At 38.9% G+C, this 17,302-nt stretch overlaps 2 protein-coding genes across 2 annotated transcripts; both read left to right on the top strand.

The window, feature by feature from the left end:
* The first annotated feature begins 1,528 nt into the window (after positions 1-1,528).
* Positions 1,529-8,611, top strand: plekhb2 (pleckstrin homology domain containing B2). Its single transcript, XM_088913114.1, has 8 exons — positions 1,529-1,795; positions 2,287-2,325; positions 2,630-2,782; positions 4,098-4,200; positions 5,102-5,141; positions 5,627-5,713; positions 6,334-6,445; positions 6,902-8,611. The coding sequence occupies exons 2-8, from the start codon at positions 2,289-2,291 to the stop codon at positions 7,036-7,038; spliced, it is 669 nt and encodes a 222-aa protein (XP_088769240.1). The 5' UTR covers positions 1,529-1,795; positions 2,287-2,288; the 3' UTR covers positions 7,039-8,611.
* An 859-nt stretch (positions 8,612-9,470) lies between these two features.
* On the top strand, positions 9,471-16,266 carry otomp (otolith matrix protein). The gene is made up of 9 exons (XM_088914199.1): positions 9,471-9,549; positions 10,878-11,014; positions 11,117-11,219; positions 11,571-11,756; positions 12,090-12,264; positions 13,807-13,874; positions 14,892-15,076; positions 15,342-15,513; positions 15,985-16,266. The coding sequence occupies exons 1-9, from the start codon at positions 9,471-9,473 to the stop codon at positions 15,993-15,995; spliced, it is 1,116 nt and encodes a 371-aa protein (XP_088770325.1). The 3' UTR covers positions 15,996-16,266.
* The last annotated feature ends 1,036 nt before the right edge of the window (positions 16,267-17,302 follow it).

The raw sequence follows: 17,302 nt of genomic DNA, 5'->3' as shown, positions 1-17,302 counted from the left end.
TTTTTGAGGGAGAAAATGGTAGAGAGCATTAGTTTCCTAGAAAATTGTTTTAGAAGTCTCTGAGTGTTACTCTGGGTGGTATCAGAGTCAAAAGAAAAGGTATTAAATTTAAGGCGAAATCCTTTAGGGATGATATTATGTCGACGACATCTGTAAAGGAATAGAAGGTGGTTAGAAAGCCTGGTCTTGGAACAGATAGCTGTGAAGAGACGGAATGCTGGTTTAGTGAGAGAAGTGGGCAAGTGGCCCAGGGAGGAAGAGAAGGTATGACGAAGAGATCTAGAAAAAGATTTGGAGGAAGGCATAGTGGGTCGCAGCAGCTGTAGGCGGTAGTAGTTCAGGTGGGTAGCTGCGTCAGCATGCGTAGGCTGCAAAGGAACAAGTAACACCTGAAGAAGGCTCCACGGCCGAAACGTTGTGTTCTCTTTCTTCTTTTTTTCAGCATGGAATAAACCTATTACTTGTTCCTTTGCAGCCTACGCATGCTGACGCAGCTACCCACCTGAACTAGTATGTAGTACAGACCTGCACAATAAAAATAAGTTATAAAAGCAATGATCTCGTTAAAATTAAACTAGAATAAACTTTCTGTCCTTGAAAAATGAACATATTTTACTTTTACATCCCATAATTTTACATTTACACATTAACCTGTGTTTGTAACAGTAGAAGTGTTACCACAAATAAAATGGGGTCGATTTTTCTGATAAGTATGGCTGTCAATCAAATACCCAATATATGGAATTTACTACTATTACTCATATATCTTGTTATATATGAAGCTTTAAAGGTGAATACTTTCTCATCATTGTGTAGAAGTTGTGCAATAGCCCATGACATTTAGGACACAGATGAGGCTAGGCATGATGTGCATGATGTGCTGGTGCTATAATGTTCAGGACAACACTGGGGGCAGCTGCCGTATTTAAGGAAAATAATGTTTTTGGTGTGTCTGGTGGCGGGGAGTCCTGGTTAGTCTTCTGCTGGGCACCCACCTACTGCTTATAAAGAGAGAGCGCCCCTGTGTGGACTCGGTGGGTGAAGGAATAAGGTTAGGGGTGTGCACACTGTCAGTCTTCATACCTGGTTCGCTTATCACCTGTTCTGAGTTAGGTTAATTTCCCTGTGAGCTGTTTGCTGTTTCTGCAGAGAACAGCCAGCCAGCTGAATCAGCTGACTACATGTATCACAATATGTCACTGTTTGCTGTACGCCTAGAATTGAACGTACTTTTGTCAAATTTCTCTCCCTGGAGTTCATCACAAATGAAAGGCCCGCGTATGCATTGTGATTCGTTACTTTAGGAAAAACCAGTTGATACGAAATGATACTTAAAGGCACAACTCATTTGTATCCACTCTTTAAGAAGTTCAAATGTAGCTTTAATAGTTAAATCGATTGGTGAACTTGAAATGTACGTTTTCATCGGTAAATGTGCACTCAAACTGTATATCGTACGTTGAATATGATGACTAGTTAAAATTAGTTTTACAACCGGACTCTCTTCGTTCATTTTCAAGTGTAGACCTTTCTGGCACATTCTACCGTTTCATTTTGTTGCGAAGACTTTCCTTTCCAGCCGCATAGACTAATGGGATTTGTAGTCATACCCCGTGGGCACAGAAAGTAACTTTTTGTCACGTGAAATAATAATTAAAATAACTACAATTCCCGACATCTCAGCTCCTTCAGTCAGCTGAGGGTGACATCATTAAAAACAAGCGATAGTTTATTCCTGCTGGTTTGAGTTAACGTTTAGAAGAAAGACAGGAAATATTCGAATTTCCACATCCAGGTAAGGTAAAAGCGACTTGTTGGACGTACATTTAATGAGAATATTAAATTTATTACAGGTAATATTAAATTTGTTACAACATTCGGTGTCTAGTTGTTCGCAATGGCCGAGGTGATGATGCAGATCCAGTAGCTATTCTACAGTATGTTCTTTTCTGTCTTATGCACCAAGATGACGACATCAATGTTGACAGTTTCCCTTGCAAGTATTTAAAAAATGTGTCCTAAATATATTTTTTTACGTACTATATGTTTTAGCCCTGTGCTTAAATTTAAATTTCACATGTAAAATAATGACGTAAGCGTTTTAAAACGCTCCACATAGTGGATATGTCAGAACACGTAAAAATAACTAAAAGGAATGGAAACTAGAAACGTTAAGATTAGCTCGATTCCGGTTAGTTCCGTCATCGGTACAGACAAACGGTCGTTTGTGAACAGTAGCTCTTATGTTTTTGTAATACCTAGTGTTTTTTTGTGTTTATTTTGCAGTGATGGCCTTTGTTAAGAGTGGATGGCTTTACAGGCAAAGTGAGTAATGCAAAGACTTATGGATTTATAATTCTTTGTGTTAAAATTGTGTTGAAATGCCAGTTGGACTCTGTATTTTATTTTTTAACCCTTTGCAGTGAGTGTCCGGAACGATATTAAAACATTTAAAATGATGTTGTCCTGTTGTTCAATTTGACATCCGCAGATTTTGAAATAATCCTTACATTTTGTTTCTTTTGCATATGCGCTATTGCAATGCTTTGAAAGTAAACATTGTACTTCTGGGTGAAGGTTTGTTTCAGGATTTTGAGTATGAAATGAGAAAAAGCTCTTCCTTTGCCAGGTACTATTCTACGCCGGTGGAAGAAGAACTGGTTTGACCTGTGGTCTGATGGCCGCTTGATCTTCTACGATGACCAGCATCGGCGGGACATGGAGGACAAGATCCACATGAGGGTGGACTGTATCAACATCCGCACTGGAGACATGTGCCGAGGTAGACGGAGCAGACCTCAAATAAGCATTTCATTGTGCTTGTGACATATGACAGATAAGCTGGACAGCAGTTCGGAAGTTCTAGTCCTGGAGAATTGCAGTATGGCTGGCTTTTTGTTTCTATCGCACATGAGCTCGAGTGCTGCATTGAAATAGTGGACAAATTTAACTCTTTGTTTCTGTCCTAAAACAATTTTGCATCTACTTGTTCCCTGTTGTCACTTGGAAAACAAAAGATGAGATGCTGGGAAACAAGGAGGTAAATGTGTCATCCAAGGAAATGGGATAATCACACCCCACATCTTCCTGTGTGACTCTGGAGTACCTCTGTGTCTTCTGCTTTAATTCTAGTTGACCTCTTAGGCATAGAGGCTAACTCATCTCTTTAATTGAACCTCTTTAGTCAAACCTTTCTAACATATGTCTGCACTCGGTTTTTGGTTCCAAAAATGCACAGCAGGATGTATGAGAAATTTAGATAAGTGGTTGCCGACTTATTTTCTCTCTAGCTATGAATAAGTGGCAAATTAACAAAGTCCTGAAGCAAATGGGAATAACACTGTATCACACACTCTCACCCAAAAAAAGCAGTGGTGTTTTGTGAAGCTCCAGTTGCTTTTGCTCCAGTTTTCACTTATGTGAATGAGGGTGGTCGTGAGACTTAGAAATTGAGTTCAAGTTAATACTGATTGCCAGGATGAGGTTTTTGTCATCCCCCTGGGACCTGGATAGCACCGGACTTGCCCGAGAGGAGCTCAGTTGGGATAAAACCAGAAGCTACAGGCGTGCGTCAGAACCGTGATTGAGACGGCTTGAGACCAAGCAAGGCTGAGCCTAGTCAAGTGCTGGGATAGGAGACTCTAAGGAAAACCAGGGTAGCTGCTGGAGTGGAGTACTCTTCCCCTCTCATCTGAATGCTGTTCGATCCCTTAACCCACCGTGACGTACGGTATATTTGCACCCCTTTCTGCAACTTGGCTATTTTAGCGGAGCAGTGGCCATCAGTTTGGGTCTACAGCAGTTTCCCCGTGGCATTATCCCATGTATGTTTTTAAGATCAGGAAATTAAAAAAGTCTAAAAATTGAAAACACTGGGGGGGGGGGGGGTTGATTATGCAAATATTGACATTGGCTTGGTATAGTTCGGTATACCGTGTTCATAGGCTGTCAAAATTAGCAGTCCCTTAAATTTTTCTGGACTTTAACAAAATGCAATGTGTTGTGTGAAGAATTCCAATGTGAAGGGTGTTCACGTGTGCATTAGAGGTAGCCCAGTGTTCGTGTGCTCTCTCTGACCATCTTCTCCATATCCTCAGACTTTGTTCCCCCGGAAGGTAAAGGCCGGGACTCTTTGCTGCAGCTAGTGTGCAGAGAAGGCAGGACCATCAACCTTTGTGCAGAAGGCGCAGACGATGCCTTGTAAGTACTGTATGCCACACTATCAACTCTACATTCTCACTGTATCGCACATACTACAAATCGTACACACAAAGAACATCATCTAATTTTAACTCATTCATAACATACAATTTAAAAAGCATGCAGACACCATTCATACTAACTATAGCTTAATGAAGCCTATATCTTAACCCAGTTTCTAATTCATGGCTTCATCATTATTTCTAACCATTAACTAACATCTTAAACCTGAAACCAAGTCCAAGCCTAAATCTTCACCACCACAATTCTTGCATAGAATTTAGCATAGAACCTAATGCTATTTTCATACCTACATTTATGAAGAGCTGATTATTTTATGAATTTTCAGAAAAAAAAGCACAAATGCTACTATGTTTGTGATTCCTTTCATACACAACAAATTAGGAACTACAGTTTACTTCCATACAGAATCAAATTCACTCTGCTGGATTCTTATCAGAATGCACTTTGCTTTTACACTGTACCAATTTAGAGTGGATCTGCTTCTCTGAATTTGTGAAAAATAACTTTATCATTAGCTGACCTTTAACCAAGGTCACTTAAAATAAAAGGAGAAAAAATATCAGCTGTACAATAACAGCGTTGGTCTGCCTGTTTATTTGAAGAAAGCTGATCATTGCAGTAAATTTATATGTTGTAGGTTAGAGCTCAAGCGCAGTCTGTCTGTAATGCAAAGCAGTATGATCTCTCCTTTGGCATGCCCATGAGGATAAACAAGCAAGCAGGACATGGTCCTTTGTCAGCCATTATACAGATAAAAAGGCTGGAGGACAGTTGCTTGGGTGAGGGAGTGGGTTGTGTAAATTGTTTCAGATGAAAATGCAGGATAAATGGATATGGTTTCAGAGTGATGCTTCACTGGTTTGTCTCCTTGTTTCAGGGCTTGGTCGATGGCCCTCCAGGATGCCAGAGTAAACACGGTGAGTTAATGTTTCCATTCCGCAGAAGAGGCAATGCATCTTGCTCAATTATGATAATTCTTGCTGCTCAGGGCTGTTAAAAAGGCTGAGCACTAAATTAGCCTGCCACTTGCTGTTCATTCAGAGAGAATACTTAATGACAGACCTTTTTTTTTGTAGACGTTGTCTGTGTAAAATGCACAGCCCTCACTTTTCTTTCTACCTTACAGCATGGAATTAACCCCTGATTGTTCATAACTCTTCAATAATTTTAATTTTAAAATATATATTTTTTTATTTTAGGCCATTCTGTCAGACATTCTGATGTCATGACATCCATAAGGATGCTTGGTGGTGATTTGAAATGATTACGGTATAAAAATAACTGTAGCTTCAGTGATGGAATAAAGAATGAATAGACTTCTTGGCCTGTTTAATGTATTTATCCTAACAGAGTTCTGTTTTTGAAATATTCTGTGTCTTAACGAAACTTTTTTCTTTCACAGGTATTAAATACTCCTCCTATTGGCTTCTCAGAAGCAACTATGGCCTCTGCTCCTCCTCCATATTCTGAATACGCTCCCTCCCAACAGGTAAACACAGATGCTTGTAATTGCTGGTACTCCATAGACTCAAACAATATTCACTCTGTACTCATTTATGAATGATTCTATTCTTAATTTTATGCACTGGTTTCACACACTCTAGAACTGTACAAGAAGGTCATATGGTAGTGTAAATAAAGTTTTTCTTGAAACCAGGTTAAAAGTAGGATTATAACACTGTTCCCTTCTGGTCTTAAAGACCTGAAATCTGGGGACAGTGATTGACTGTCATCAGCTACCTTCACCTGTACATTAGGATAGTGACAATAATAATAAAAATGATCATCATAATTATATCCACACATCAACCATCAGTGGGGAGGAGAGCAGAGTTTTTAAGCTAGTTAATAGATGGGGATTATTAGGAGGCCATGACTGGTAAAGGCCAATGGGAAATTTGGCCAGGACACTGGGGTTACACCCCTACTCTTCGAGAAACGCCCTGTAGATCACAGGGTGAGCGCCCCCTACTAGCCCCACTGACACCACTTCCAATAACAAAACTTACATCCTTGTACTGACCAGGCTCACACCTGTTTAGCTTCAGTGGGTTGTCAGTTGTGAGGGTGATATGGCTGTCGGCAACTGGCCTTTGCCTATTTTTGCAGGTCTTTAGCTACGATCATCATGGGACGTACAACCCACCACCTCCACCCGGTTCGCAGATTGTTTATGCTTCCAATGGACAGCCCTATGCAGTTGCATACCCCTATTATCAAGGTATAGTTATATCAGTAATCTTATTATCTTCATCAACCTTTGATTGAACTTTGTGCCATTTTCTTTGTTTCTTGTTTTAATTATTACTTGTGCTGGGAAAGCTTTAATTTGACAGTTAAAGATGGCAGAGCACTTTTAAGAATGCAGCCGAAAAACATTTATAGTGCATTTTAATCACATGGCAATATTATGGCATCGCATTCTAATGCCATCAGGTCAAGTGCGTAATTGAGGACAAGTATGTGCAAGGTAGAGCAGCAGTGACCAGATACAGTTATTTCTAGTTATCAAGCAGCGGTTTGAATCCAGAGAGAAAAAATAATGCAGAAGACGGGGTTCAGACAGGGAAGGTGGCACTCTTACTTCTCATTTAGTTCATAATACTCTTAAGGCATTGGGATTTTTGAAAAGAAAAGGCCCGCTGTATGTCATGTGATTGTTTTTGAATGTTTCCAGGCCATTACCCACCGCCTGGCGTGAATCAGGTCATCGTCCGTGAGCGTTACCGTGACGACACCGGAGACGTTGCGCTGGGCATGCTCGCGGGAGCGGCCACAGGCATGGCCCTGGGATCGCTCTTCTGGGTGTTTTAGTTCTCCTGTTCCCTGTACAGGCAGCACATCTGCGACATACAAGTGAACTTGTCAGTGATTGCACACTTACCAAAGCCTTTAATGTCAATTCACTGCAGCACTTTCCAAGTAGTATGTGACTCACTCACTCTTTTAGATATATGTTCTATGAATGTGCTTACAAAAAGGATCTTTTACCATGTTGTTCGTAGTTATCTGCTGGTAAATGGAGTAACATGAAGATTTTTTTCCCAGTGTTGCCTGTCAGTTCTTATGGGTTTTGGGTTTGTTTTAATTTATTTTGGTTTGTCTTCTTTTTCACATGCCTTTCCTTACGTGTGTACTTCTTTCTTAAAAGTTGTATTTATACATGTGTATGGTTAATGCACTCCACTTGTTCATTCACAGAAGGCCAGTGGGGATTGTTTTATAAATATGAGGTTATTTATTTTTTTTTTCCTTTAAAACTGTACAGGAATTGCCAGTTAAGCCTTTTGGAATAGTAACTATTTGATTAAGTGATACAATTTTGGGTGGGTACATAAGATTATTGATTTAATTGCATGTAAGACATATAAGAGAATTTGAGTTATGTGCTATACCGGCAAAACCGTAACCAGTGTCCCAATTCCACAGAAGTAATAAAGATGAAAAGACCTTTTCTTTCCCGAATCATCCAACATATGTTTTTCTGAATCATCCCATATACAGTTCTCCCAGGATGGGCTCTAGGTCAGCGTGGCTCTTTTACCAGGAATGAATGGCATTCCAGTGATGGATGGACATTGTCCTCCTGTTATTTGAAAAATATGATTTATTAATAAATTATATTTGAAACAAAGCATCTTGATGCACACAAGGAAATCCTGGTTCTTGATTGTATAAGCTTGATTGCATTCTAGTTCTATTATTCTTCCAAGTAGCATTTGTTTCTTCAATGTACATGAAATGTGACAAGCTTTAAAAAGAAGATCATTTTGCTTTGTGCTTTATTATTGTTAAAGGGGGTTGTGGGCTTCATTTTCATTTGTGTTCATTGTTTTCTGTGAACCATACTGCAGAGAGGCTGTTCCAATGTGTGTTAGAATAATTAGTGAGGCTAGATATTCAGATTTAAAAGGTAAAAAAGATGGCCTTTCAGCTTTTGCTTTAAAATGGTTTGATAAATGAAATTCTCATATGTTTTTAAAAAACACATTGTAGGAAAACCAAAACTATAACTAGGGTTTCAATTACACAACTGCAATTCCTATATAAAATCAAATAACTTTTCATGGTTCATGAAAAGCTTCGTGTAGTGTTCAACATATCCTTTGTAGTCAAATTCCCCTTTTGCCCGTTCTATATAAAACACCCTTTTCCCTCAACTTCATGTTTAGTGAAAAAAGGGAATATTAAGTGTTTCTTTTTAATATTCACTATTCATAAAAAAAACAGGACTCTAAAGTGGTCTTCAGCATGAATGAAAAAGAAGGACAAATGGATCTCAAGGTTTTCTTTTCAAACCCTCTCATAATTTCAGAATTTCAATTTATTTCAGAAGGGTATGTTGTAAAATTCAATACTCCTTTGTCAATAAATAAAAGTAAACCTATTTCTGTGTGTCGTTTTGTTCAGTCATAGCTTAAAAAAGCGACATCCCTCTTCCAGAAGACAGACAAAATTATGATGCCTTTCATGTGATGCATTCTAGGTGTCAGTCATGATATTTTCTCCTGATAAATTGAAACTAAATGACAAATTACTTCGAAGTGGCCTCTGACAACTTCTACTTGAGGACTTAAAACCAAACGCAATTTATTTAGAATTCGAGACCGGTGGCTATAATTGTAACAGGCCAGTTAATGGATAATTCTATGACTTTAATGACCTCCAGACTCCGGCGAAGTCATGATGAAATTGCATTTTCTGCAACCTCATTCATTCAGTCCTATTTTTTGTGAAATAATTTCTAACCCCTTCTGGAATATCGGGTAACCTATATGTTTTCCTATAAGGTTCCCTGCGAGAACACGGGGGACAATGAAACCTGCTGTTGTCTCCTGCTGTTTCTACCTATAATCAGAGCAGAGACCACGGTTCCTGTTCCAGGTACTCAAGAGATTTAATCTGGGGCATTAGTAAACCACAGAAAGACATTGTGTAGGATTTAATTACTAACCCCCAAAAATGAGCTGACCTGCCTGGAGCCAGGTTAGCTGGAGTGTGTAAATCACATACCATCAAATCTCGGCATAATTGGAAGAGAAATAATAAACGACTGTCATGATCTGATGAAGACCAGCCAACTTGAGCCGATTAAAAACATCAAATAAAGATGGGTTGCTTCTCTGGGCTCCTCCTCCATTGTTGTGTGGGTGCCAGATTTATAAATCGTGTGCAATGTGAGATGGGGGATTTTTTTTTATCCTCTCTTGAGTTTGAAAATACCATTAACGAGCTTCATACCTAAGATGGACCGTCCAGTTAGAGAGGTGGTGCTGGTTTTCCTGTTCATTGCACGAGCCCAAGTCTCCAGTCACAGTAAAACAAGTAAGTTTTGAGAGCTGTTTTTGTCATATGGAAGCAGTGCTGTAACTGAGGATGGGTTTTAAGCTTAAACACTCTTTACCAGAAAATGTAACTGTGGAGCTTATGTAATTATAAAATGTCCGTAGCGGGTATGTCAAGGTGATGTTTTGGTTTTAGAACAGGTTCTGTGAGAAAAAAGACTAAAGTTTTGGCAATAATATTTATCCTGGCTGAAGTATGAGCCCAACTGACTGTAAAAAAGCTGACATATTTAATTGCAGCTGTGACATATACTTACATATTGAGAGGCATTAGAAAGGCAGGAAACTGATTCAAATACTGGTTATAGTGTTTGGTGTTGCCAGATTCCGCTAAAAACAGTAACATAGCAAAACAAAATTGCATCATTTTATTAAAATACTGAACCCAACGTTTTCTAATTTTATTTAAAAATGTTTTAATCTGAGAAAAAAATAACCGTTTCATTCCTCTGCCTTGCTGTAATTTCCCTGTCTTTTCTCTAAAAATGCATAAAGCCAGTAATAGTATATAAAAAAGACTAACATTTAATTAATCTAAGGTGTCAATTACTAAAAATTGTTACCACAGTGTTGATATTGATTCATTGAAGGAGTTAGGCTGAACAGATTTCAGATTTCCTGACACATCCTTTGATCTCTTACATTAAAATTTAATTTACTTTTAATTAGTCTTAGTTTAGTCTCTAATCATTTTACTTTATTATAGAACACCCAATTTCCCTTGGGTCATTTGCTTTGTTCCTACCTTAATTGTAACCATAACGTGCTTCAATCTTAATGTGATTAGGTGCTGAGAAAAACTGGGAAAAAGCACATTTCAAAGAATAATTAACTCACAAAGATTTCCAAAAGAATCACTATCCTCAGTGACATTAAGTTTAAAGTTGAGATATACTTGTATAAAAAATACCAATCTACTGTATTACCACTACTCTGAATCTCATATTCAATAATTTAAGAGACCTAATCACAGCAGCAAGTAATGCTTTTTCTATGTGAGATAATTAGATCTCAGTTGATCTATGTTTATTGTTTTAAAAATTAGATTTTTATAATTAAAATATTCTTTTGTCAGAAAGCAGTAGTTCAATTTCTTGGCATGAGTGAACTGATTTTCACTCAAGATTTTTGTTGTGGGGAAAAACTGAACAAGAAAGGCCTCCCCCACTTTGCTTCTCAAGACAGTGATGTATCCATTCTGCAAGACCACTGACCGCTTCAATTGAAAACTTAAGTCGTAGAAGAGCGCTAAGCTCTTGCAATGTTGCGATGTTGACAAAAACACATTGTATCTCTTTTGTTGCTCAGTAACGTGGTGTGTGGTGTCAGAAGCAGAAGAACAGAAATGCTTGGATTTTGCTGGAAATGCCACTGCCAGGAACATCTTTGGCAGACTGCAATGCACCAGGGCATACAGCACTTTAGACTGCATGGAAAAAATTAAGGTACAGTAAGCAGAATGGCTGCTGCTCCATTTTGAAATCGCTTCTTAAATGTTTCTCTTAAAAACAGTTAAGAGAAACCTTGAGAGTCTGTGTCCGTTGCAGAATGGCACTGCTGATGCTGCCTCCATGCAAGCTGATGACATATACTCTGCAGGCTGGTGTTATGGTCTAGAGGTGGCTGCTGGGGAGTCCTACAATGGAGTAGGTGAGTGATCCAGGGTGCAGTACGGATTCGGATAACCCTGATTATTCAGCAGCATTGTGACTAAAATCTGTGTATCTGTGTCCAGGGCTTCTAGATATCATTATGTCCTTGGATCAGAGTTTCTCTTCCTCTATTAAGATGAGGTGGGTGGTAGATCAACATTCCATTAGTATTTTTTCGAGGTCTCAATCCATTGATCCTTGCTCTGACAATGGTTTCTATGGGTGGTCTTTGTTAATGTTTGCATTAAAAGGCCGTGGACCTGGAATAGTGTGTTATTCAGTAATCGGTTGCTGCTTACATCAGGCAGGTCCTGTAATGTGTAATCTGTACTGATTCTGACTCGTTAAGATGGTATCAGCTATTACGTTGTGGCCCTTGCAAGGAGATCCTCTGGTGATCTCTCCCTCCTGGAGATGCACGATCGGAGCTCGTGCCACCCTGGCATCCATACCACAGTTGGCTGGACGGTGCCCATTGGCTTTCTGGTCAACACATCTCAGATCAACGTGGACGAACAATGCAATTTCCCCAAAGGTAGGAGAAAGAACAGTCTTCTCTACTTCTGTCCCCTTTAAAACCACATGACCTAGAACGTGTAACAAAAAATATCCACGTATTTATTGTTCTTAAACACACAGTCTACTTCTTCATGCTCATTTCTGTGCTTTCCAGCGTTTCCCAGAATGGCGTTGCCGTCATGCTGAATATTCGCCAACTCTGATAGGAAATTCATTAAGGGGGTATTACATTTATCAAGAGATAAGGCAAATTTGTTTCAGATAAGGTCATTTCCTGTTGCGTGACAATGAAGTGGCTGTTTATTTCATTACATTAGCTTGCAAAAAAAATTGTCTTTTGTATTTTTAGCTGTAGGGGATTTCTTTGGCTACAGTTGTGTCCCTGGAGTGAAGAACCCAGAATATGACCCCAAAGGCAACAATCCCAAGAACCTGTGTGAAGCCTGCATTGGGGATGACAATGATAGGAACATCTGTGCAAACAACCCCTCAGAGAGGCATTTTGGGGAAGCAGGGGCTCTGAGGTAACAGCGGCATTCTCCCAGTAACTCCTCACTCTGTATAGCAGGGTCTCAGAAAACATTTGAAAAGCCCCCCAGGGTCAATGAGACGGGCTAGGGGATCACCAGAAACAAAGAGAAGCTTCTCACTCAAGTCTAATAGAGTGTAAATTCCACAGTGTCAAGCAGCAGGTCTGATTTGACAGCACTTATAGTAGAGTTTTTGTTTTAATATTTTAAAATAGAAAATACCATTTTCTATAGACTTACTTATATTGATCATAATGCATTTTATTTATAAGCTCTTATTTCTAAGCTTTCTAATTGAGAGAGTTTTCCCTGTTCTTTTTCTTGGGGAGGTTGACTTCCTCCACTACAGCTCCAGCTCCATATCACTCTATCATATCGCATCACGTTTTCAGAGGCACGCAGAATTAAGGGAATGTCTGAAGTTTCAAAATGAGAGGCTTTAAATCACACACAGCTGTAGAACTTGATTGCACTTCATAGCCCGCTTAACGAATACAGATGGAAACCTACCATGCAAAAGCTCAGACAGCCCTCTTTGTCTTCAGGGAACTAAATTAAGACTCCCAGAATCTCAGAGATAAACATTGACACAGATGCCTGTCAACAAAACAATCTGCTCATTGGCAAAATCCGATTTCTGCTCAAGAATACTTAAAAAGAAATATAGTTGAACATACTTGAATAGAAATTTTGGATGAAATGTCTTCTGCTTAAAAGAAAAAAAAACAGTTTTGCGTGTCGTGATTTGCATCATGTGTAATATTATATTATGTGAGTATGTTGTCTTGTTTTAGAGCTCAGTTTCGCAGGTGTTAAATGTGAATGATTATGAATATGCACAGTATATGCACTGAAATTATATTTCATGGTCATGTTAGTGCACTTCAGTCCAGCTCTAAAGCATTCCTAGGCCCCCACCAATACTGCATATTGAATAAACCAAACAGGAGCCAGTTATTCATCTCTCAGAGACTTGGCCACTAGACATTCATGTCTTGAGCAAGATTCATGTGCGTTTTTATAAATCTTTCAAAACCGAGTAATTGAAGATTACACTTGTTATAAAACAAGAACACATTGCTATAAATATTGATATTTAATCTTTCAAGTGGCTATATCTTCGCGCCAATTCAATCAACTAGTTAGGTGGCCAAAAATAACATTGGAATCAAGCCCATATTGCATATCTTCATATTCATTGTAAAATATGGGAATATAAGCTTTATGCTTAGGTCTTGTCTAAGACTTTAGCAGACATCCATCACAAGAGTGCACTAAGCTGAACCCGAGTCTGTGTGGGTATCTACAGACATTACTCCCAAATTCAGATTAATGAGAGCACCCCCTGAAGATACCTCCATTCCTTCTGCGTGACTAAACTGCAATCGATGCAGAAACTATTCTGCGCAACTTAATGACAGCCTCTAAATCAAAGGTATGACCTAAAGAAAAAAACAAAACAAAACAAAAAGAAAAGACAGTTCTGCCACAAACTCTGTGGAAATAAAAACAACAACCTAACTTTCTGTTTTGTAGATGTGTTGCAGAGAATCTTGGAGATGTAGCCTTTGTTAAACACTCCACGGTTTTTGATAATGTGAAAGGTGAGTCTGTTTCTGCTACTGTTCTGTATTTCAGTATTCATTCAACACTCAGCAGTATTCTGGAAAATATTGGTTTTATTTTTATTCAAGCTGTTCTGTTCCACAAGAAGGCAACATGACAGGTTTTTACTTTTGGATGAGGTGGAATTATAAGTAAGTCTCTCAAGATTGACAGTTGTTTTGTTCTAGAATTGGTTATAAAAATTGTAAACCTATTATTACCTGGAAAGAATGAATGACTCTTGGATAAATTGTATTATACTTTATAACCACTAGATGGCAATATGTTATTGTTTTTCTAACAATTGCGTAACAGCTCTTTTCGTGCCAGTCTAACTTTAAAATGAAATAAAAAGCTCTGAAGTCGTGACATACACCAGACTATCCCTTTTTATTATATTTTGATTAATCATATCAGTTTGAATCTCCAATACTGTCGTTTGGATCTCCAGTACTGTCAGCTAAACGTTAATCTTTCAAATAAATGCTCTTTATTCCGTTTAACGCTGTTCTAAGGTGATAATCATGCAGAAATCAAACGTTCTCGTATATCCAGGAACATAACAAAATCATGACTGGGGTTTATGTTGTAACATAGGAAGCCTTGGGAGTTTTTAGAATAGCTGTGGACCCTACCAGGCATTTCATATGTAAAATCTGAGGCTTTTAAAAAAAATAAAATTATACTGGTATTGATTATTTTAATTTCAGTTCACTGGGCACATGACCAAAGGGTAAAAAAAGGAAATAAGTTGAAAGACTCTGTTCAGATATGTATGTTTATAGTACAAAATGAGAATCATTTCTTGATTTTTTATTTCAGAAACTGCCTAGTGAGATTCTTGAATTGGTAGAAATGTAAGAAAAATATTAGGCCAGCTCTCTTTCTTGGGTTCTACTAGGCTTAGGGTTTCTGAAAATGACATGAAACGTTCACAAGACCATTAAAAAAGTCATCTATGAGCTGTCCTGTTTCGTCGAACCCAACAAGAGGACCTGTGTTGTTCTTTCTGCAAGGTAAAAACCCAGAGTCCTGGGCCAAAGACCTGGAGCTGGAGGACCTGAAGTTGCTGTGCCCAGATGGTGGGGAGGCCTCTCTCAGAGATCACCTGAAGTGCCACCTGGCGGCCGTGCCGGCCAGCGCGGTGGTGGTGCGCCCGGAGGACAAATGCAGAGTCTACAAGTTCCTCAACAGGGCTCAGGTGAGTGCGGCCGGGGCGAAGCCTCCAGTACTCATCCTTGTACCCGGAGCCTCCGGGCCAGACTGGCCTGACAGGGCACGAAACTGGATCGCCAGGACTGAAGACTGCTGTTGCCGCTCCTCTGTTTTGTTCTCTGGGACGGTTCTGCGGTCCCCAGATCTAGAAGACAGGACAATCTTTTCTGAGGCAAGAAAGAAAGCGTTTTCGCAAACTTCTGTTAATTCCCTAGTGACCACGATGTCCCTTTTTTCCACGTCTCTCTCAGAGGATGTTCGGCAACGCCACGCAGGGCTTCTCTCTCTTCGATTCCTCTGCCTACGGAGAGACGGACCTCATGTTTACTGACGGAACCCGGAAGCTGCTGAAGGTCGTGGGCAGTTACTTTTCATGGCTCGGCTCCAGTTACACCCGGGTCCTGCAGGCTTTCGACTGCGAAGGTAAATGAGGACAAACACCGGGCATTATTACTGAAGGGACACATACCCAGTTGCACTGTAATGTAGAGTGTCGTATTAGGTACAAATCCCAAACTTTCAGCAAGAGCACAACCGTGGATTTTTCATCAAGAGTAGATATATAAAGATACAGTGACTCATTTATTGACATGGTGGTGCATTTTATAGCTTTGATAACATTTAAAATTCAGCCACATGAAGTATCTGGAGGCAGTTTGGTTATTGGTTTTATGGGCATTTAGATAAAATATGCATGTGGTCAATCAAAATCTGTAACCTACTTCTTCTGAGCACGCATTCGGGTCTTATAACATGGATTTTGGGTGATAACGTGGAGCTCAAAATGTCCTTGAGTACTCATTAAACTGACATGAAATAATTGATTTTTGTGCATTCTTATAGACCGTCCACAGCCAATGCTCCTCAAAATACTGTTCTGTATTTTTTCCTTAGGTTTATGTTAATAGAAGCTGCAAATAACTTCTACCGCACATCACATTTCGTCAGCTGTAGCTTCTGATGTGGTGACACTAGAAGAATTGAACTCTGCTCCCTTCCCACACTTTCTAGCTTTCTTGTGCTTTTTATATTGGCGTAGAAAATTAATTATTAATTTTATTGCCATTCCAGATAATTGGTTTTAGAGTCTCACTAAAGACAATATCTGGTTTCTCCAGTTTATGGGATGTATTGTGTAAATGGTTTTACCTACAATAAAGGTCATTTTCAGTGGTGTTTAATGTAACATAAAAACACATATTTGATTTTTATTTTTTTTTCTGTCAAAATCTTGATAAGGTATAGCTTTGGGCAGTGGCTTTAATCTATTGGACTAATACAACTAACATACTTCAAAAAAGATATACAGATAAACCTGACCTATTATAAATCTCTGATATACTGTACACGCCTCATATTTTGAATCAGAGCAGTTCACACCAAAGAAAAGGAGAGTGAGCCATTCTGCAGAAAATTGTTATTTTAAATAGAAATTTTTGCAGATATATCGTAATCATATGTATAGACATATCCTGTTGTACAATTTCAAAATAAGTTCTGTATATTATGGAGACTGCAGAAATGTGAATCCAAAGAGTGAATTTCAAGGTCTTACATCAAACACATTGCCCACACACACGCTGTTTCATAAAACAATAATACAGAATAAATTAAGACACAGTGAAATGTAACTTCCCCTTTTTGCCATTTCCACTGTTAACTACTCTTCATTTCTAGTGTGACAGTTAATTGAGTCTACAGATATACACAAAAATGGAAGAAGTTACTGTATGGATTTTGTATTCTGTCCTTACTGCAAGAAAGCAACATGTCCTGTTCTTCGCCAAATTGTAGTTTACCACAGGTTGGCTGAGAGCTAAATGGTCTTATGGGGGAGTTAGTGGAAATTCTGTTGGAGCAGATGTATGTACTGTGGGTTTCATACTCCAAGGCTCCTCAGATGCATTTGCTGTTTATCTTATATTGCTGAAAGATGCAGGGTCCATTAATTTACAATGTGTGCTTCATGCAGAGAATCTTCAATATGTCAAACATCAGTGACTGCACAATGCAGGATACTGTGCCATTAATAAAAAACAGAGGTACATTATAGAGACAGGGATCTGCTCCATTTAACTTCATTGTGCAATTCCTGGTGTCAGCAATTTTACTTTCTTTTTCGAGAAAGATGAATTGTTGTGAAAGGGTTTACATTTAATGTTTGATCAATCCAGTACATTGGGTCCACAGAGGTGTTACTGAAACCATTTAC

Source organism: Atractosteus spatula, chromosome 4, assembly GCF_055471065.1.
Source record: "Atractosteus spatula isolate fAtrSpa1 chromosome 4, fAtrSpa1.hap1, whole genome shotgun sequence".
Classification (NCBI taxonomy): Eukaryota; Metazoa; Chordata; class Actinopteri; order Semionotiformes; family Lepisosteidae; genus Atractosteus; species Atractosteus spatula.
Note: the sequence above shows the minus strand (reverse complement) of the source record. Positions and strands in the feature narration are given on the sequence as shown.